The sequence below is a fragment of the Pristiophorus japonicus genome, chromosome 6, assembly GCF_044704955.1.
Source record: "Pristiophorus japonicus isolate sPriJap1 chromosome 6, sPriJap1.hap1, whole genome shotgun sequence".
Classification (NCBI taxonomy): Eukaryota; Metazoa; Chordata; class Chondrichthyes; family Pristiophoridae; genus Pristiophorus; species Pristiophorus japonicus.
In genome coordinates, this window is record NC_091982.1 from 177,892,869 (window position 1) to 177,916,244 (window position 23,376).

The following is a 23,376-nucleotide window of genomic DNA, read 5'->3' on the forward strand; positions in this document are numbered from 1 at the left end:
CGGGAGTGGCCAGATACGTCGACCTAGGATAAAAAATTTTTGGGCAAACTGCGAAAAATGCTGAAAACTGGCGCAGACATGACATTAAAAAAAAACGTAGAAAAATCGTAACTAAAGCAGTTACGCCAGCACAGATTCCAGGGGGAAACTTTGAATTAAGTAATTACGCCAGACAAAACGGTGCGCGCCAAAGAAATGGCGCAAATGACCCGGGAAAATTGAGCCCTGTGACTAGAAAATTTCCCTTCCTCCTAATTCAGTTACTCCATCAATTTTGAAAAACTTTCTTTCCATGTCTATTTATGAGTTCCCAGTCAACTTTCTCGGCATCTATTACGCTTACATACACTTTCCCAAATAAACACTTTCTCCCAAGACCTTTACTTGTCTAATCGACATCAATGGTTCCACTTACACAAAAGCATTTTTGCTTAAATCGATCAAGTAAAAATCCTCCAGCTGAATAATATAAATATCCCACTAGTTGTCAACTCATCAGATGTTCTCTAATGGCAAACTGTCAGTAATAACACACTATACAAATGATGCTGATTTGGAATTATCAAACGGGCAACTATTCTGCAATACATTCCTGAAGTCACAAAAGCAGTCCAACTTTGTATTTTGTAACATAGGTACATTGTTCTTTCTGAAATTCTTCATCTGTGAAGAACACTGATTTTGCAAAGAATGTAGAACAGCACCAATATGTACATCAGTAAAAAAGGTGAATTAAACAATTAATTCATTTAATTATTTTTAACCATGATTTAATATTCAGAGGCATTAGAAAAGTTAAATAAATCAAGTCTATTTCACATGGCAGAATTTAGCAAATTAGGCACATGTTCAAGAAACTTGGGAAATAAAACTAGTTACCAGCACACTGGTCTCTCTTTCATACCTTCATGTAATAAGTGGAAATGTGTGGTTGCCAAAATCTGCATCACACTGGCCCTAATCATTCTTTGGAATATTGTTGTGTACTTTCTGGCAGTATAGACGGCCATACTTCAGGGATCATGCCCTACCATGAGTTGCTGCTATTGAGCAAGGAGGGGGGAAAAAGTGGTAACTAATTAGTAAAAAATTATTACAAAGAGATGCATTTATCTGGATTATTACCAAAGTTATTTCTATTGCTACTTTTAAAACCCCAAAGTAAACAAATGTGTTTGTATTTATGGCTCTTCACAGCAGATTACCTTCCTTAAGTGGAAGTGTACTAAAATGTATCAATAACTATGTAACCTACATACAACATTCTGACATTTCTTCAGCACTGATTGATCATACAAAACAAAACCAGTTTTTAAAAATCATCTGAATACTTACACTGTACTGACGCAAGCAATATTTTAATTTATGGAGTGCCGCTGTGCGGTCATCTCCCCAAACCACCAGTTTAGCAATCATTGGGTCATAATGTGCAGAGACTTCATCACCTGAAAAAAATGATGCAAAGATATGAATGTGTACTTTTAGAGAAAAAAAGTTATTTAAAAATGAACTTAAAAAGCTTTTATTATCTGGCATAACTCCAATACCTTGCCGGACTCCAGTCTCAATTCTGGTAAAAGCATCTGGTACAGGTGTTGACAAATGCAGCAAGGGCCCTGCTCCTGGCATAAAGTTATTACTTGGATCTTCTGCATAAATTCTTGCTTCAAATGCATGGCCTGTGACAGAGAGTTCTTCCTGTGTCATAGGAAGCTTCTCTCCAGCAGCAACCTGAAGTTGAAAGAAAAAACATCAATGTGTTTTCATTCCATAGGCACGATTAGTCATTTCACTACTCACGGGACTCCCAGCTCATACACATAAAATAAAACGCTCTGGCAGCATGCAGTGCTTCTGTATGACTTGATGCACACATTAAAGATTGACCGTGTCCCCACAGAATTAATTCCTTACTATGTTTTCTTTCACTCACCAACATTCCTTCGAGGGTACAGTGGTATAGCGGTTATAGTACTGACTAGAAATCTAGAGGTCATGTGTTCAAATCCATGGCAAGTGTGAAAGTCAATTGAATGTGGTAATTTGTGAAAACTGCAAATTCATTGTTAAAAATCCAACTGCTTCACAAATGTCCTTCAGGGAAAGGAATGTGCCACCCTTACCTGGTCTGGCCTACAGGTGACTCCAATTCCATACACTCTCAATGTCTTCTGAAGTGGCCCATCAAACTACCCGGTTGTAAAAACAATTGTTCTGAAGAAGAGTCACCCTCACCTTCCCTGGCAACTACACATCCCAAGGACAAATAATAATAAAGACTCGTGAGAGACTGCCAGAGCTCTCACTATTGCAAGACAAGCAACTGTCACTAGCAAATATCCTCATTCCTACATAAAGGTGTCATAAATTAATTTCAGTACAAAATTTTAGCTTATGTCCAAGATCTTTTCTCCAAGATCCAAGCCTCGAAATTTAGTTAATTAAATTCGATCGTGCATCTAAAAGTGAAAATTAAAATCATCGACATTACAACACAAAGGGCACAAGTTTTATCCCAGTGTAGGGAGTTCTCTTAGCAGTGTGATAAACCCATTTTTGTAATAATCTTGACTTTGTATTCTATTTACACCACTGTTACAAGGTTGGATTCATTTAATTATTTTACATTTATTTAATACAGGTAATCACCTTTAAAGTGGGGTGAAACAATTAAACACCGATGGTCTTTTGGCTTTAAAAAAAAATGGTATACAGAACTTGCTACTTCACAATTTATTACACAATGTACAAATAATTACATAGTGTGCATCTATTCACATGGAAATTTTATTTGTTACAGTTAAAAATATTTTTATTTGGAATAGATGCAAAACTTCATAGCAGTTAGAAAATGCAACACAAGACACATGAACACAAGAGGTCATCACTGCACTTGCAATGTTCTGGATTGTAAAGCTTTGTGATGGAGATTGGTGTGAAAATGGTAAGAAAAAAAGTTTGTTTTGCAGCAACCTGCAGTGGATGCATTTCCTTATCAGCTACTGTGACACACTTTACTGAAATGGCTCCTGGAAAGATACGAATGCTGCGACTTGCTACAGCACATGCACACAGTTTTCCTACTTAGCTCGTATTTTTTTCCTTTCAAGTGCAGACTTTCAAGGTGTTGTGACATATTTGAGCACTTGATACCACCGTGACCACAGCTGATTAAAACGTCAAAGAATCTTGCATGATACTACACTGAAAGGACAATGCCCTTTAACTATAAAACAACCAAATGAAATTGGAAACCTTTAGAACATGTTCAGGCAGATTAACGTAGCTGTGGTTTGAGACCAAAACATTTATCTACTATTTCCCTCAGCTTTACTGTAGTCTTGACCTACACATTTAAGCCTAATAGAATGTAAACCACGGGAAACAACTGTTCTCACCCACCCGAAGCTGCCATTCAACAAGATCAGTTCCTGTTATCATCTCCGTGACCGGGTGCTCCACTTGCAGTCTCGTGTTCATTTCCATGAAATAAAAATTATGTTGAGAGTCCATGATAAATTCCACTGTCCCTGAAAACCAAAACAATGGTTAGATTGCAAATTTGGAGCTTTTCAATGCAAATCACTATTTGATTTTGGCCACTATTAATACTTACAGTATAGAGTCATGACTAACACATTATTCATCATTCTGGTCAGCACAATATTTCCTAAAACAATTCATATGCAACATGTGAAATGACATTGCATCTTTATTTTATTTTGATTCAGATTCACATGAAGATGGCAGTAATCTATTATTTCCCACAAGTATAACATAGTCTATTTGTAGAAATGATCGAGGTAACCTGAATAACTGTTGTAAAACAAGGTTTGGAAAATAGTCAAATTGAAGGAAATATTGCTGAGAAAGTCAGTTACAAGATATTTAAAAAAACACTTGTGGAATAAATTAGGTTATTATTTAAAGAATGCAATACAAATACAGCTACAAAATACAATTTAAAGTAATTCAAAAGTATGGGAATGTTATATTCAAGAAGAAATTGAAAAAAATAAGACTTCCAATGGTTCAAATCACACTATGATAGGGGGCAGATACATCCAAGAGTATCTCTATGTCTAATATCACCCCAGGTTGTCCATTACATTGATGAAATTAATGAATGCAGGTCTACATGGAGGAACCTATGAATGGGATTAATTAGAAAACAAATTAAACAAAAATTATATATAACTGGCACTCATCTGATGTACTTGCCCATTTAGTTACATTCCCCTTTAAGTAAGGAAATCTCCCCGATTGTGAGGTGTTATTAAATATGTGTAGCAGACCAAGGTCAAAATGTTTTTGTTGTCAACTATCCACAAAGGGTGAGACAGTGAGAGCATTTGGCATGATTTCGCAATTACTCAGGACGCCATAGACATTACATTCTATCGGGGGGGTGCAGTACATGAAGTGACACAGCAAGTAGCCACTGTACATATCTCATCAAAACATATGGTACATTTCGAATAAAATTATAGTGGATCATGAGGCTATAAACTAAAATAAGTTGGCCCAATTGATATTAAAAACATTTCACAGGTCACATTTTTATTGACAATGGCCAATTTCAGTCACCATTAATGCAAACCTAACTGTGAAGCCAGTCACAGCAAGGCCACCATGTTCATATATTTTGAGACTGCAGAAAAAGTTTCAATTTTCAGTACTACAGGTATAACATCTCAAATCCGACAACCTCGGGACCGAGACTGTGCCGATTTTCGGTTATTTCTGGAGTTTGGACAAGAAAATCAAGAGCGTACGTATACTACCGAGACATACAAAGTTCTAATGGTGGTGTGGTCAGGTCGAGGGTCACTCGGCAAGGCTCGGACTGATCGCATGCCATTTAAAACATAACGGTGAAGCCGATAGCTAGTCCGGCCTGCCGGTTTTTGGACAATAATTCCGGATTTTATTTTACTGATTATCAAATGGGATTTTCTCAAAAATGTCCGATTTTCGGACAGCCGGATTTGAGACGTTGTACCTGTACTGCCGCTATTTCTGAAATAGGGAGGGAAAGGATCAGAGAAGAGATTGGAGACAGATTTTGAATTTCTTTAAATTTCCAGAGAACAATTAATTTCTGCATTTCTCCATTCTAAAATCAGCATAAATTCACCTTCAGAAATAGTTTACTTCAGTTCCAATTAACGATTAGTATTGATACAGGTAAAATCGTTCAAATCTACAAGAGTCCATTCATTTTACAAGCTTTAAAAATTATCATTCTTATAAATGATCCATGTCGTCTAATCTTGTGTGACTACCATTCTGATTCTCGTTTGCTGTTGACCGATTTCTTACATGCACAGAAAGAATTACAAAAGTGGAAACAATGTACATTATAAAATATTCTCACTGCAGTTAAATGGTTTATGCTGATGGGACTTGCTATTAACTTTTAAAAAATTATTGAGAAATCAAGGTAAGACCACTATGCACAACACAAATGTACTTAATTCTGAAAAGAGTAAGGGAGAAAATGAAATACATTAGGAATTAGTGCTTACGTGATGTAATCCGTAGAGCTTTAAAAAGCCTGATGATTCTAAAAGAAAGGAAAGACTGAGGGAAGTAAGGGCTCCAGTTTTGAGATCTTGGGAAAGAATGAGCTAGAGTAGAAGACTGTGTGCTGAATCTTGATTTCAACTGACTAGGGACACAAGGAAGAAATGCATATCTGATAATGTATTTGGAATGTATATGGGCAAGGGAGGAAAGTTCAGAGAGCACTAACCATAGCAGTATTGATTAAAAAAATGACACTTTTGATGGAGACAGAACTTTGGATGTCGGAAGCGCGGAACTGCCCATCGGAAGACCAGGTTTTTCATGTATCCTGTCCAGGAGTGCAAGAAAAGTGCTAGAAGAACCTCCCAAGATATGGAAACAATATTCCAATTCTTGGATAAATTGGGCTATATATAGAGTAAAGTATTAACTTAAAATATCTCATTAATGAAAAGATATTTGTGGCAAACTTATCTTTTTACTTAACATGATTTTTTTTTTTTAAAAAGGAGCTAGTTACTGATATTTAAACTCATACAGTTCACCAGCTTTCCAGGCTGGATCTGTGAATTATTGATCTTCCTCAAACTCTGAATCAGATGCTCCCGTTTATGGTATTTGTATACCGCCATGGAAGCTATACTGACTGCACAATCAGAACGACAATAGGGAATTCCATAGCAAAGTTTATATACCAAGCCGTTCATTTTACTATCATCCTGATACAAATATGCACGTGACAACAACAACTTGCATTTATATAGCATCTTTAAGGTAGTAAAATATTGCAAGGCACTTCACAGGAGTGTTAACAAAACTTGACACCAAGCCGCATAAAGAGAAATCAGGACAGGGAATCAAAAGCTTGGTCAAAAAGGTAGATTTTAAGGAGCGTCTCAAAGGAAGAGTGGTATAGAGGTGGAGAGGTTTAGGGAGGGAAATCCAGAAGTTAGGATCTAGACAGCTGAAGGCATGGCTGCCAATGGTGGAGCAATGGAAATTGGAGATGCGCAAGTGGCCAGAATTGGAGGAACAGAGATCTAAGACGGTTATCGGGCTGGAGGAGATTCCAGAGATAGGGAGGGGCAAGGCCATGGAGGGATTTGAACACAAGGATGAGAATTTTACATTCAAGGCATTGCAGGGCCAGGAGCCAATGTAAGTCAGCTAGCACGGTTGAATGGAACTTGGTGCGAGTTAGGATATGGGCAGCAGAGCTTTGGATGAGTTGAAGTTTATGGAGGGTGGATGTTGGGAAGCCAGCCAAGAGAGTATGGGAATACTCGAGTCTGGAGATAATAAAAGGCATAGTTGAGTATTTCAGCTGAGGTACTGGCGGAGAAGGATGTTACGGAAGTGGAAGTAGGTGGCCTTGGTGATGGAGAGGGTGACATGAGGCCAGTATTGGTATCCTGGCATTATTCATAATCTTGTTTTATTGAAAGCCCAAGCAACAGAGCACATTGAAACACAAATACATAGCACTAGAGTGGTGCCATGCAGATTCTGCCCTCCAGTCATGTTCCTCACTCCCTCACCCTGGTCCTTCCTCCGGTTATGGTCCTCATCTCCGCTCCCTTAAGTCCAAGGGACGCAGATTTGCAAATTTATGACAGACAACTGGTTTAGTCATTCATCACCAGATTAGCTGAAACACAAAACACTATCAGATCCGACTCTACTCTGCCAAAACTGCTCACCATCCTGAAATGCAAAGAAGACACTACAAACTGTCTTCTTAAACCCATCTCCCCTGCCTTCTTAACCCTCACCTCCAACAAGAAGTGCAAAGAGCTCATGGACTGCTTTGTAAATAAGATTGAGACCATCCGTTCTGCTGCTTTCCTTCCTTCCCCCACCGGGCCAAATTTACCTTAATGTTCTCCCCTGCTCTAGCCCTGAACTCGCATCTTTCTCTCATTTCTCTCCTATCTCCCCATATGCCCTCTCTGAGCGCATATTGTTCGTGAGATGCACCTCCTGCTCCCTCAAACCTATTCCCATTAAACTGCTGACCACCCAACTTCCCTTCCTGGCCCCCATGTTAGCTGATATTGTTAACAGTTCTCTCTCCTCAGATACTGTCCTCCCCCACTTCAAATCTGCCACCAACACCCCGCTCCACAAAAAACCCTGCCTTGACCCCTCTGTTCTTGCAAAATACTGTCCCATCTCCAACCTCTCTTCTCTCTCCAAAGTCCTTGAATGAGTTGTCGCTTCCCAAATCCATGCCCACTTTTCCAAGAACTCTATGTTTGGATCCTTCCAATTAGGTTTCCACCCTGGCCATGGTACTGAAAGGGCTCTTATCAAAGTCACAAATTACATCCTATATGACTGTGACCGCAGTAAACTACCCCTCCTCATACTGTCTACAGCTTTTGACATGATTGGCCATACTATCCTCCTCCACCATCTTTCCTCGGTCGTCCAGCTGGGTGAGACTACACTCTCCTGATTCCATTCTTACCTATCGTGTCGTAGCCAGAGATTCACCTGCAATGGCTTCTCTTCCCACACCATTATCTCTCGAGTGCCCCAAGGATCTAACTTTGGCTCCCTCCTATTTCTCATCTACATGCTGTCCCTTGACATCAGTTGAAAAAAACATCAGGGTCCATATGTACGTTGATGACACCCAGCTCAGCACCACCTCTCGACTACTCAACTGCCTCTAATTTCTCGCACCGCTTGTCCAACATCTAGTACCGGATGAGCAGAAATTTTCTCCAACTAAACATAGGGAAGACCAAAGCGTATTTTACCCCGAGACGAGCTTCAGACCACATATCCACGCCATCACCAAGACCACCTACTTCTACCTCTAACAATGCCCAACTCTTCAACACCTCAGCTCATCCGCTGCTGAAATCATCTTTGTTACTGCTAGACTTGACTTCCAACGCTCTCCTGGCTGGTCTGTTACCTTCCACTCGCCGTAAACTTGAGCTCATCCAAAACACTGCTGGCTATATCCTAATTCGCACCAAATCCCATTCACCCATCACCCCTGTGCTTGCTGACCGACATTGGCTCTTGGATCGGCAACGCCTCAATTTTAAAATTCTCATCCTAGTTTTCAAATCCCTTTATGGTCTTCTCCCTCCCCATCTCTATAACCTCCTCCAGCCCTACAATCCTCCAAGATCTCTGCGCTCCACCGATTCTTGCCTCTTGCACATCCCCGATTTTAAACGCTTATCCATTGGCAGCCCGGCCTTCAGCTGCCTAACCCCTACGCTCTGGAATTACTTCCCTAAACCTCTCCGCCTCACTCGCCTCCTTTAACACACAATTTTAAACCTATCCCTTTGACCAAGCTTTTGGTCATCTGTCCTTATGTCCTTTAGCGCCTTGAAATATTTTACTACGTTAAAGGCGCTATATAAATTCTGTAAGTTGTTGTTGTCATCACGTTTCTCTCTTTGCTCAGATCCTATTTGCAACTGCACTCCTGTAAACAGAAAAACATCCGGTTAGAATTTTCCACTGGATCACTTTTGCATGCCTCTGGGCAGCTGGCCCAGCATGGCATCAGCAATGTTTGGGGAGCAGGCTGCCTACACCATCCTCTTGTCTCTCAATGGCATCCCAGTAGACTCTAGTCTTCTTTCAATCAGCGAGAGGCTGATCCTTATTGTAACAGTGAGTGTTTACTTACCAGCTCCTACATAATGAACAGCTTTAGCAGCTCGGACTGCAGCTTCGCCAAGTCGTCTTCTCACCTCAGGACTAATTCCAGGCTACAATTACAAAGCAGCAAATGCAAGAAAAATTTACATTTTGTATTCACATGATGCTTAACTGAACAAAAACATTTTGCTGCAAGTTTTAGTTTACCAAAGTTCAGACGTAGGTACAGTAGTGCAGTGGCTATGCTACTGGACTAGTAATCCAGGGGCCTAGACTAATAATCCACAGAACACGAGCTCAAATCCCAGTTTGAGAATTTGAATTCAGTTTAAAAGATATCTGGAAATAAATAAAAAGTTGGCATCAGTAAATGACCATGAAGCTGTCGGATTGTCGTAAAATCCCAACTGGTTCGCTAATATTTTCCATTGTCAACTTGCCTGGCCTACATGTGACTCCAGTCCCACACCAACATAGTTGACTGTTAACTGCCCTCTGAAGTGGCCTAGCAAGCCACTATGTTGGATCAAACTACTCAGCAGTTCAAGACGGCGGCCCACCACCACCTTATAAGTGCAAGTAGTTGGCCTTTCCAACAATGCCAACATTGTGAGATTAAATTAAAAGAACCTTTAACTATTTTAAGCTAGTTTAGAAAATAGTATTTTTGAGATAAAGGGCCATTTGAACCTCAATAGAGCATAAATAGTTTTACAAGAATAATTTCTGTACAAAACTTCCATAAAAAAACATACATACTTAAAACCACATTAGAGAACTGACTTTTTCAATCTTTACAAACTTTCTTTTGAGGGTGTGGCTCCTTTAAGGGTATATTTTTCTTCCCTGTCCCAATCTTTTCAGGTAGAGGAGAGCAGATTGGTGACCAACCCAAGCCTCCATTAAGACCATTCTTTAACTGGCTGCAGGGAGGTGTAAGTAAGTGGACCAAGATAATTATGCCTCTCATTTCTCCACCCTCCAGCAGGGCAGCAATTGGTTTCCTCTAAGTGACTCAGTGCATGGACAACTATTGGCAAACATGTACCCCACATTTCACAACACTCTGATCACTCCATAGCATGTTATTCATATGTGAGAATCGTGCAGAAATTATACAATAATTATAGTGCTTAACTAAACAAAAATATTTTGCTGCAAGTTTTAGTTTACCCAAGTTCAGACATAGGTATGGTAGTGTAGTGGCTATGCTGCCGGACTAGTAATCCAGAGGCCTAGACTAAAAGTATAAGTGGGTCAGAATTATAGAGCACTGAGTTCCAGCAGCAACTCCAATGTATATGATTAGTGCAGGAGAACTTGGGTATAGTCAAGGACAGGGAGATTAACAGGCTTTAAACGGAACACTTTGAAGGATAAACCATTCAACACATTTAGAAGCAAAATTGCACGAGCACGAGCTATAAGCAGTGGCAGACTGGATATGCTTAACGGTTGTATCTAGCTCCAGAATTCTATAGAATGGGAGCAAAAGGATTTCTTATAGAATCCAGAGGAGTGGATTGGTACAACTGAACTTCACCCGGATCATGTATGGAATTTGTTATTTAAAGAACCACGTTGAACAAAATACAATTGTATTGCAGAGTCTTAAAAACATGCTAAATAAAGTCTTTGGGCTGGATTTTCAGCTTTTTGCGATTTCGCCCGCTTCCGGGCAGAAATCGCGGCGAAATCAACATTTTAGCACCGGGTTAGCATTAGTGCCAGAGCGCGCAACTTCGCCAAATGAAAGTTTACGACGGGGGTTAGCGTTAACTCCGGTGTTGCACGACAGAATTTGTGCGCTGGAGCTGAAAGTTCTGACCATAAAAATAATCGACCGTTCTGCGCATGTGGGAATTCCCCCCCCCCACGCTTCTGGTCTGCTGTCCAATCGCAAACGCTAATGCAGGGCGCAGCTGCATTCATGTACAGTACACCCAGGGCTGAATCAGCCATTTTATTATTTGATTTTGATGGAGGAGAGGAGGAGGAGGACACCAGGCAGCATGCCAGATGATTTACACAGGAGGCTAACGAAGCTCTTGTGGGGGCTGTGGAGAGGAGATGGCAGGAGCTACACAAGAGGGGTGGATCGAGACCCCTGCCAGTGATTTTTAACAGAATCTGGAGGGAGATTGCTGAGGAAGTCTCTGCCTCAGATACTGTGATAAGGACAGCTACACAGTGCCGGAAAAAGTTCAATGATCTTTCGAGCGAGTACAATTTTTATTCATGCACTCCTTTATCACTCTTTTTGTTCTCTTGCTGTTACTGTCTCTGAGCACTCTGTGGGTTGCCTCCTAAAATGCATGACAAATAGGTAGGCATAGTGTGTCACTGTATCTTCCATGAATGTTCTTTACACATTATTAACATTGCTTTCTGAGATCTCGTAAGATGTTTCTGCACTTCTGAACCACGTGCAACTTCCAAGGCCATTAAACAGAGGACTCAAGTACATTCAGACATTATGGTTTAAGTGCTTTGGTGGCTATCTGTGTGTGCCACAAGAGCACATGAACCCTCTGGTAACCATTCCCATTTTAATCTTTGCAGGCAAAGAAGTTCTACAACCGCTGAACAGGTGGCTGTCCACCTCAGACCCTGCCACTTATGGACCTGAAGGAGCGAGTGGCAGGCCTCATCAGCATCACAGGTCGGGCAACTGCCAGTGGTGGCGCTGACCTCCGCTTGTATCCTGAGGGTAAGTCCTGCACACTCTCTGGGCTGGGCTGGGGCAATGTGATGCAGTGTCTGTGAACTAGGGTTGGGCAATGTGATGCAGTGTCTGTGGACTAGGGTTGGGGCAATGTGATGCAGTGTCTCTGGTCTACATATAATGGAGTAGCAGCGATCCTTCAAATGAGCCAGTGCTATGCGACCTTCCTCATGTCACCCTGCCCCCTCCCCCGCTGCTAATCACTCGTCTGTTGCTTTCTACTTTCAGATGACCAGTCGCAGGCGCCGAATTCCTGGGATCAAGCCTCCATGTCAGGCCATCATGTGGAGGAGGAGGAGGAGGAATTTGAAGGGGAGTTGACGGCACAGCTGACTCCAGGGAGGGGGGTGGGGGGGGGTGGCGGTTGTAGATGCAGTCTATACCTCTCACCACTGAAACACCTCGTCTGAGGTTACATTCCCGGGCTGAGACAACCGAGGCTCCTGGGACTAGTGGCGTGCAGCAATGCAGTTCTGGGGTCGAATCCCATATGCCATTTCGACGGAGGGCGAGTCGACAAATTAGGTCTGCTGACAGACAGGCAGCCGCAGAACTGGACATGGTGGGACTGTCCAGGGGAAAACATCAGGCTCACCCATCAGCTCCTTGATGTCCTCGGTCGGATTCCCATGACCATCGAGAATCTCACTACGACCATAACGGAGGTAGGGTCGTAGAATGTTTGTGCGAGCTGCGAAACCTGCGAGGCCATCACGGCCTACGAGGCTGGTGGCCTCCACCAGTCACACTGGAGTCCCGGAGAGTGTGGCAAACAACCTTTCAGAGTTCCCCAGTGTGACACCCAGACACGCCCCCACACCACCAGTGACTGGTGAGGCCGATGAAGAGGCTCGCCAGCCAGAAGCCGAGCCTTCCATGTCATAAGCTCGTCCAGTGTCTCCCCAGGAGGCTTCTCCAATGTTTCTACCCCCAACATAGCAGCACTCTGACAATGTTGCTGCATGCTATCCTGGTGCCACTTTGGGTACAAGGAGCAGGTGATGGAGGGGGCTAAGGGTAAAGGGGGGGAAAAGAGGGGGGAGCCGGTGGGTAAAAGACAGTGGGGCACGGGTGTTGGTTATAATGTTGTCATTGTTGAATCAGTTTAATCACAATTTATGCTATTTTATTAAAGTTTCAATATTTTTAAGTTATATTAACAAAGTTATAAACGTTTACAATGTTTCATAAATTCTTTTGTTCAGAATAAGAGGGGAAATAGTCAACATGGTGGGATAGAGTGGCCAGGCAACGGTCAAACGTGCCATTCATTCATCACGCAAAGCGTTCAAATTATGAGCTGCTGACATAAGGCTTTTGCAGTGGTGAAATTTCCATGATTCCTCGCCTGTGGTTGTGGGGGTGGTGGTGGTATGGGTTCCTCGCCAGGCTCCTCTTCCTCCTCCTCCTCCCCTCCCCCCCCTCTCTCCTGAGGTGGTTCTGCAATCCCCATTGGAAAATCCTGTCCCCTCATGGATGGCTAAATTGTGTAGCATGCAGCATACCACAATGAACTCAGAGACCTGCTGAGGGCAGTATTGCAGACAGCCTCCAGAGTGGTCCAGGCATCAGAAGCACTGCTTGAGCACGTCAATTGTCTGTTTGACAATGTTGCGTGTGGCTGCATGGCTCTCATTATAGCAATGCTTGGCTTCTATCTGAGAGTTTTGGAGGGAGGGGGAGGGGTCATGAACCAGGTGGCGAGGACGTAACCTTTGTCCGAGCATCCAGCTCTGGCCTTGTGGTTGAAGCTGGAACAAGCCTGAAATACGCTCTCACGCAAGATGAAAGCATCATGGATGCTCCCTGGATATTGGGCACTGACTGCCATGATGCGCTGAGTATGGTCGCAGACGATCTGTACGTTCATTGAGTGGAATCCTTTCGGTTTTGGTAAACCTCTGGATTCTGTAAAGGTGCTCGCACGACAATGTGCATACAGTCAAGGGCACCCTGTACCTTGGGGGAATCAGCAAATCGTCCAAAACCTATAGCCCTTTCATTTTGGGTCTCCCTGGTCATTGGGAAGTTTATGAAGTCCATGCTGCATGCGTACAGTGCAGACGTCAAGTGGCAAATGCAGCAATGTGTCGCGTGCTGCGAGATGGAGCACATGTCCCCCGCTGATGTCTGAAAGGAGCCGGAATATAGAAGGCAAGTGCCGCAGTCACCTTCACGTCGACGGGCAGTGCAGTCCTGGTGCCGTTAGTAGGCTGTAGGTCTACCTGTACGAGCTGGCATATCTCTATCAGCACTTCTTTTCGGAAACGCAGCCTTCTGACGCACTGTGCCTCAGAGAGCTGCAGATATGAGCGATATTCCATGTAAAATCGTTGAGGGCAAGGTCTCCTCCCCATACGTTTGCGACCTCTTCGATTGCATTCAAAATGATCATCAATAAGCCTTCTAGCAGCCAGGAATAATGGCTGACAGAGTATAGCCCCCATCTTTTAAAATGTCCTTAAAAACAAACTATAAACTCACAATGAAAAGTTTGCAGTAACGCAGCGTTCTTCTCCTAATGCTTTTAATCACTCAGAACTCTGACTTTCTCCTCGGTTTACAAGATGGCGCCATTAGCGCCTGGTGCATCTTGGGTGCAACTGCTTTTTGGTGGCGGGCACTAAATCGGACGATATGGCCGAAAGTTCCATCCGGGGCGCTAGCGCAGCGATGCACGATGATTTAGGTCATCCAAACGGTGAAAACACCGGGCAGGTGATAAGTGTTAGCGCCGCCGCAAAACCACTGCCGAAAGTTCCGCCCTGGAGCAAATTCTTGTCTCACGCCAAAAAAAATTGTTTATGCGCACCACACAGGCACTAAATAGGACGCAAATTAGCCGAAAATTCAGCCCATTGGGGTAGAGGTTCCGCTTTGGCCGCAATCGATGAATCTGGGCGTAAATTGTTCCAAAATTATGCTAGTTTTGAGAAGTGTTTTTTTCCCCCTTAAATTTCAGCTCAAACTTATTTGCATAACGCCGAATGTTATTCGCCATGCACCAGTGCAAACGGCCAGCGTTTTAGAACTTTAAAAAAATGTTTTTGCTTTCAAATATATTCTTCGATATATTTAAGATGGCAACCTGGTGCAGTTTGATTAATACAGCGGAGAATGGGTTTATCTCAAAAAAGAAGCATTTTAATCAGAATGTCTAGTCTAGTGCCTATAAGTAATCTGACTTTAAATAACTAAAAATTATGTTAAAAACAGAACCATTTACTAGCTATATTGATGTACAGTTGTCAGTTTCTTAGTAAGTGAGATGTATATATTTAAAAGCTTTTAAAACTTGTCTATTAGTGTCCTTGCACCCAAATAAAAACAGTTTAATTTTAGAGCCTCTTCGAAGCTGCAATTAGCGGAAACTCCCAATGATGATTAATTCAATCTGGGGGCGTGACCGGTTTCTAGCGCGATATTATTTTAAACTAGCGTACAAGATTGCGGAAACTCGATTTGCACAGAATGTAATCTGCGCTTAAAATGTTGCGACCTTGGGCAAATTGCATTGAAAAAAAAAACAGCGCAACCTTGTGGAAATTCCTGGCCATTATATTTAAACTATCCGGATGCAAATTTCTATATATTAAAAATCATTTACCCCAGGTGCTTCTTCAATAATTTTTTGATGTCTCCTTTGTACACTGCAGTCTCTCTCAAACAAATAAACAGCATTGCCATACTGGTCCCCAAACACTTGTACTTCTACATGTCTATAACAAACAAAGAACAAAAGTCTATTAGCCTCCAGAACATTAAAGATGCTGCATGATCAGGTGCATCTCACTGTTCTTCTCCCTAAATGTTATACTAGCTATTAGCTGCTGATAATTGTTGCATTTAGTAAACTGGATTTTATTGTGCACAATTTTTACAACAATGCCTGCAATGAGTAATATTTAAACTAACACATTTGCATAGTACTGGACAATTTGCTTCATTCAGAATGATGAAATTTAGCTCAAGAAAGGCAAAATAAAGTGTAATTTCAGAATGGAAGCTCCATACCTTGGATTATCTACAAACTTTTCTATCAGCATAACGTCATCATTGAAGGACTTCCGTGCTTCTCTTCGTGCAGATTCCAGCTGTTCTTGGAACTCTGCCTTTGTCTGAGCAATCCGCATACCCTGAACACAAACATAAAACAAGTTCATTCAAAATAGCAATCTGGTATAGTATGAATGACAACATGCAAGCAATGATTTTCGGATTTCCACATGTTTAGCCATTTACACCGTTTCTCTGGGGGTGCTTCAGGTTTCCCAATGGGGAACCCTTGAGGAAATTCCAGGCAGCTATCAATAGAAATACTCAAGAAGCAACTGTGGAATGGGTGGAATGACCCTTCATCTGTTCCTTGGGCTTCTTCCCACAAGATGGTAGCAGTATTGGATGCATTCAACCATTCATTTAGCTATCTGCTGTTTAGGCATCTATTTGTTTTGTGTCTTTGCACTATAGCAAATGATTAATTGTTGAGATTTTCCAAAAGAAATATAATTGAGGGCTCTGCAAGTATTTGCATAATGGAAGAAATATTCTTGCACCAACCTGTACAGTGGCGCATAAAACAATGGGATAAAGTTTTTTTTCCGTTCCTGCATTTGATGGACATCAATCTGACTGACAACTACTGTACCAACAATAGAAACCACAGCAAACTAGGCAAAAAAATGTTTACAGCTCACTGTGGAGCCAGGCGGGGCAGGAGTGCTGCTGACGGACTGCGCTCTCCCCCCTCCCGTTGTCAAACAGGCAAGCTGTCTCTCAAGGCAAACAAATGCCTGCAGCTCACTCAAGTCCTGAGCTCCAATTTCAGGTGAGCCTCGGGCCTCCTGTTCGGGCTGTAGACTGCCTGCGCACCATGGCGACCGATAACCAGTTTCCACACCAGAGTCTCTACACAAAGCAGAAAGTAGCTGTACTTTCCAAAACACAAATGGTATGCATGAGCCCAGTTTGGAGTCCATAAATCCAAATGATTAAAATCTGATGAACTAAGTAACTGAGATGACAAGTGAATGTTCATGGAGGAGAGATAGAAGGAGCCATAAGTCCTTAACTCTCCTTTTGGTGGCGGTCACTTGCTGGGCCGCTTCAACAACAGGAAAACCTGAGCCTGCTCTGGGCAGAAGGTTCCTAAAACAGGCAGTAGGCCCCTCATTAACATATGCAAGGGGTTTAACACCTGTTTTAGGCGGTTGCCAGGCCCTAATGAATTTAGTAGTGGCCTGAATACCCGTGCAGATAGGGTGCAGACACTGCTAAATTAGTCATTGTCGCACCTGCTTTACACCTGGAAAACAGGCGCAACACATACTAATTTCTAACCCTTTATATCCAATTTCTCACTAAAGAATTACAATATGGTTTATCCTGAATGGGAAACTGCACAGAAGGGAACAATAACATTGCGTTAAAGTTGATCAAAATAGATTTTCTCATATACAAACGTTCTTAATAGTAACTTTACATTTGCATTTCCAGTATATAGCATGTGAATTTACTGCACAGTCAACATCTGCATATCAGTTATGAAAGCTAAAATACTACCTAGCCTATTTTATTAATGCAAGTTGAGAATGTCTTGCCTTGCCACCTCCACCTCGAACCGCTTTTATCATCACAGGATAACCAATTCTACTGGCCTCCTCCATTAATTGTTGATCAGATTGTTCATCGCCATGGTAACCTTCAACTATTGGCACTCCAGCAGCTGACATTATGGACTTCGATGTACTGAATAAAAATTTTAGAAAGGCAAATTATTTTATACATTACATTTCATTTCCAGATTTCCCAATGCCTTTTAATATGGTTGTAATCTTAAACAACCGTTGACAATTTGCTAGCTACGAAAGGTTTTTGCAGTGAAGAGCACTGGGTAGAACAGTGTGAAAGCCCCAACTCAAATCGGCCTTTTATCTCTTGCTTTGTTTTGTTAATTTTTTTGTGCTCATCCAGGTGTGGGACATTAGTGCTGGAGAATGGAACGCTTCTCATTTCAGCCACTCAGTATCAGCAGCAATCGCTCTCGGATCACAGTAGGGCCAACGAGCTCCTACTCTGCCCCAACATCATCCTTCAGTCCCATTCTCAGAAGAGCACCCACACTACATCAGTGGGACGTTGTTTTCCATCTCCCACACCAACATACCCCATGACCTTTCTGAGACTGCCAAATTAGGTGCAGTCTGGACTGAATTTAGAGCCAGGTTCCCGAAATCAAAATTCAGAATCTACCCAGTTCTTCAACCTTTCAGTTCAGTTCTATGATCTTGATCTGAATCCAACCTAGACTGATGTTAATGACTGCAAGAGTTCCATGCAAAATTACTTTGGGCACCAAGTGACTGCACCCACAGCACAAAGCTGCCCAAAGTGCAATCAAGTTGCCAATCTCCATCAAAGTGTCCAAATGAAATGCTCATTTGTAATATTAAAAACTGGTGCAGTAGGTGATGCTCTTCTAGTCAGCGAATATAGTCGATAGTTTAGACACAACAAAGTGAGCTTTATTCCCTATCTACTTGTGCTCTCAACTACCCTGGGTGTGCACAGTACTGAAAACGTGCGAAAATGGAAGTGTGTTTTATTCTGCAGCACGCATACATCTCATCTTCATAATCTCAAAAAGTATAGTTAAATGGCCTGAAATGGGAAGTTGATTACCCATGCGTGGCATTGTAAATTACCATTTAAAAAAAAATAGAATTGTGTTAGTTTTTGAACATCACAACAAACCTGGGTAAGGATCAGAAACTATCAGCCCATGCTACTTCCACATTTTGCCTGCTACAAAAGGACAATGCAACAAAAGTCACTACTTATTCCTCTAGAAAATAAAATTAATCGCAATTTATTCTCGTGTCAAACTATGTTACCCAAATGTTCTAACAAAGCACAAGTTTCTGAACCTTTCGGATACCTTTGTACACCTTTCTGAAATAGTCACTAGAAGATGCACACAGCACAGGAGACTGTCATCCTCCACTTTTCTCCATTTTGTGGAATCACTATGTGAAGCAAGTACACCTGTGCTATCACTCTATGGCACAGTATATCATAGCCCCAAATAACTGCAAGGCCATTGGGCAGTGCCATAGAAATTGTTCCTGTCAATGACAAATATTTATTCAATCTGCACCACCACTACTTCTCTACGTGACTGTTTATATTTCATTCCTTTTACAATAGGTGTTAACCAGAAATCAATCCGTTACCTCTTGATGCCCATATCTCTAATAGCTGAGGAAGGAGGTCCAATAAAAATGATACCCTCCTTTTTACACCATTCTGCAAACTCTGTGTTTTCTGAAAGGAATCCGTAGCCTGGGTGGATGGCCTACAAGAAATAATCCATAAAACAAAGAAGTCAGATCACAACAGCAAAATCGTGTTAGGATTTAGTGCTGTACTTAAATTAATACATTTATAAAAAGTGAGTGATGCTTTTAAATACGCATGGTAAACAGAAACGTCATGTGAAATAAACACCATCTATAATTCATCAGTACTGCAGATGTATGTGAATTTTTGAGTCCTTTTTGCAAGTGGAATAAACTCAATGGTGGTTGTGAAATATACTATTCAATGGGCTAGAAATTTGTTTTTCAGCAAAAACTGTATTTTTTTGGCGAAAATTACCATTGCTGCGCTACCGTTGGTAGGCCAGATATTCAACCGTTAATTTGCGCAGCGGTAAAAATCGGCATTGCACAAGGATTCACGGCGCAAACCGCGAATTTTGGCAACTTTAGTCCGAGGCCGATAGCGCTGCACGAGGCACCTTGGGAGGGGGGAAAACAAAAAAAAAATTTGGAAAAAAAAAAGTTTCACAAAACCCTTACCTACCGCAAGGTTCTGTGCTGGGGCCCCAGCTGTTTACATTGTACATTAATGATTTAGATGAGGGGATTAAATATAGTATCTCCAAATTTGCGGATGACACTAAGTTGGGTGGCAGTGTGAGCTGCGAAGAGGATGCTGTGAGGCTGCAGAGCGACTTGGATAGGTTAGGTGAGTGGGCAAATGAATGGCAGATGAAGTATAATGTGGATAAATGTGAGGTTATCCACTTTGGTGGTAAAAACAGAGACAGACTATTATCTGAATGGTGACAGATTAGGAAAAGGGGAGGTGCAACGAGACCTGGGTGTCATGGTACATCAGTCATTGAAGGTTGGCATGCAGGTGCAGCAGGCGGTTAAGAAAGCAAATGGCATGTTGGCCTTCATAGCAAGGGGATTTGAGTACAGGGGCAGGGAGGTGTTGCTACAGTTGTACAGGGCATTGGTGAGGCCACACCTGGAGTATTGTGTACAGTTTTGGTCTCCTAACCTGAGGAAGGACATTCTTGCTATTGAGGGAGTGCAGCGAAGGTTCACCAGACTGATTCCCGGGATGGCGGGACTGACCTATCAAGAAAGACTGGATCAACTGGGCTTGTATTCACTGGAGTTCAGAAGAATGAGAGGGGACCTCATAGAAACATTTAAAATTCTGACGGGGTTAGACAGGTTAGATGCAGGAAGAATGTTCCCAATGTTGGGGAAGTCCAGAACCAGAGGTCACAGTCTAAGGATAAGGGGTAAGCCATTTAGGACCGAGATGCGGAGGAACTTCTTCACCCAGAGAGTGGTGAACCTGTGGAATTCTCTACCACAGAAAGTTGTTGAGGCCAATTCACTAAATATATTCAAAAAGGAGTTAGATGAGGTCCTTACTACTAGGGGAATCAAGGGGTATGGTGAGAAAGCAGGAATGGGGTACTGAAGTTGAATGTTCAGCCATGAACTCATTGAATGGCGGTGCAGGCTAGAAGGGCTGAATGGCCTACTCCTGCACCTATTTTCTATGTTTCTATGTTTCTACTAAATCGCTGAAAAATAAAATAAAAACTTTAACTTAGCTTTTTTGCAAGTCTTCATACTTACCGCTGCTGGTAGGGCTGCACGACAGGTTTTACCCTGTCAGTATCCTGGGCGCAGAAAATGGGTGCGGAGAGAGAAAGATTTCGGGCGAAAACACTATTTCGGGTCTTGCACGGCGGCGCTCCTCTCCCCAGCGGTATGTGGAAAGCACTGCCGCAAAACGTCACCGAATTTCCCACCGACCAGTCTTTCGCCAAATATGATGAAATATCACCAAAAACCCAGTCGCAAACGCAGCGAGTTTCTAGCCCATGGTGTATGAGTTGTGAGTTTACCATACAGAAAGATGAAAAGCCATTTTTGATGTATAGAATAAATCATATGTCCCAAAACACAAAGGCTTATGTTTCACATGATGACGAGACTTCACGATCTATATTTTAATTGATGGAGTCTTTGTCCTGTACAATCAGTGCATGGGGAGCCACTCAGACTTGAGGAAAACTGATCAGACGGGTGTTTCTAACATTTGCAATGCAGCTCAAAGCAAGGCGAGAGTGAATTTCACACGTGCATTCTCAGTTATTACCAAAACCAGAATCACAAAGTTATTCAGTTAAATTACCTGTGCTGCTGCTGTTTTGGCTACCTGGATGATCTTTTCCATATTTAGGTAGCTCTGCTGGGAGGCTGCTGGTCCTATGTGGTAAGCTTCGTCAGCCTGATGAATAACAAAGGATCAGTATACAATGAAATATATTTGGTACATTTGAAACTAATAGTTACTATTGTTTTTGACTTGGCCAAACACATTAAAGCAACAATTTCTGTCTCATCTCTTGGCACTTGGTGGCAAATTATTCTGGCAAAGGGACCTGTAGTTGCTTTTAAAAAAATCAAAAGCATTAACGTAGAAATGACATAATGGTTAATTCATGTGAGCTAACTCTTGTAAACACAGGGATCAACTCCAACCGTCCAATTTTCTATACAGCAAAAAAACACAATTTTATCTTAAAGTGAATTACTTCTACTGTAGCTTTCTAAGATTTTGATTTCTTCTCAGGTTCGCTTGCCATAAATGAAAAAGCATCACACCTTACAAAAAGAACCCATTTTTTAGAATTAGGAAATAATAATCTCTGATATGTGCACCTATTAGCATGCACCACACATTATCCACTGTCTTTACACAAGGTTCAAAACTAAGAAGCATACAAGGTCGTGGCTGGCATGGTTAAAAACTAGATCTAATGCTATGAGAGGTTCTAATAGTCACTGAATTATTCAGCTTTTTTGCATTATGTTTAAGTGAAGAAAACATATTTAGCACTAAAAACAAATATTAGTCACACCAGTAGTAGGATCAAGACACACACACTCACAGAGCAACTGGAATTCTAAATGACCATTCTGATGAAGTATACTGGCTTTTACAGTACCTCATTCTACACTTCAAACACATTGGGGGAATCAAAACCCTGAGTGCCTGAATCACGATCTAAAATAGTGCTGGGTCCACTTTGGAACATTTTAGGATATTCAAACCTATCTTGAATGGTATTCTACAGTGTATAGAAGAGCATAAAAATAAAAACCACACCCAAAGTCTGAAAAATTATAATATTCTGGATAAACAAAAAAGGGCTTTGAATGCATGATTCCCAATAATGTATTTTTTCTGTCTGATTCATATAAAATAAGTACGAATGATATACCCAATGCCAATGCTGTACATGTTTACAACTTTAATTTCTCTTGTTCACTGGAGTCTGTTATTATTACACACTTTATCGTGCCACTAGAGATAGCACCCTTGAGCAAGGATAAAGCAGTAATGGGAAGGACACCTGGGCGAGAGATTCTGTATAACTAAGATCCAAAGTAAAATAAAAATAAAAATTTGAGGGGGTGGGGGGGGGGGGGGGGGGAAAGACGGGGAAGGAATCTAGCCCATGCAATACAATGTTGAATACCTAAACTGGGAGTGCCTAATGCAATTAGGTGTGCAGAAAAGAAAATGATTCAGGGGTAAAATTCAACTTCTGCGGGGATGCAAATGGGATTGGCTGCTTGTCATACACCCAGTTTTATTTTACTATCCATTGACTCCAATGTAGAGTGCATAACACGCGGCTGATTCGCTAATGCCTGTTTTGCGCCTCCATTGAAGTTGAATTTTGCACCACCACCCCCCCCCCCCCTCCACCCCGTCTCCCAGCACTGACATTCTTCACTCTGATGAGCAAACATAACACTATACCATTGGATCAATCCATAAAAGGAATGACGGTATAGTTTGAAACATCGTCATGTCATGTGTGCTCCAATATCATAACATACCATTGTGACATGCATGGAGTTTTTGTCTGCTTCACTGTAAACAGCTACAGAGCGAACACCCATCTTCTTCGCTGTCCGCATTACCCTGCAGGCGATCTCGCCCCGATTTGCAATAAGAACCTTCTCGATTCTGGAACTGGCTGCAAAACAAATGAAGGATCTATTTAGATTTTAAATGAGTTGGTTGTATAGGGATGGGCAATAAATGCTGGCCTCGTCAGTGAAGCATCCCTGGAACAAACAATTAAAAAAAAATTCTAAACA

General features: G+C 41.8%; 1 protein-coding gene across 1 annotated transcript in view; it reads right to left on the reverse strand.

Moving 5' to 3' along the window:
• mccc1 (methylcrotonyl-CoA carboxylase subunit) overlaps positions 1–23,376 on the reverse strand; it is a 74,069-nt gene that overhangs the window by 45,195 nt on the left and 5,498 nt on the right. The window contains exons 3-12 of the mRNA XM_070883436.1: positions 23,113–23,252; positions 21,395–21,490; positions 19,120–19,241; positions 17,488–17,635; positions 15,902–16,023; positions 15,495–15,606; positions 9,191–9,272; positions 3,403–3,530; positions 1,548–1,731; positions 1,336–1,445 (exon numbers count right to left, since the gene is read on the reverse strand). Of these exons, the coding sequence (XP_070739537.1) occupies positions 1,336–1,445; positions 1,548–1,731; positions 3,403–3,530; positions 9,191–9,272; positions 15,495–15,606; positions 15,902–16,023; positions 17,488–17,635; positions 19,120–19,241; positions 21,395–21,490; positions 23,113–23,252 (1,244 nt within the window). The remainder of the gene's footprint in view (positions 1–1,335; positions 1,446–1,547; positions 1,732–3,402; positions 3,531–9,190; positions 9,273–15,494; positions 15,607–15,901; positions 16,024–17,487; positions 17,636–19,119; positions 19,242–21,394; positions 21,491–23,112; positions 23,253–23,376) is intronic.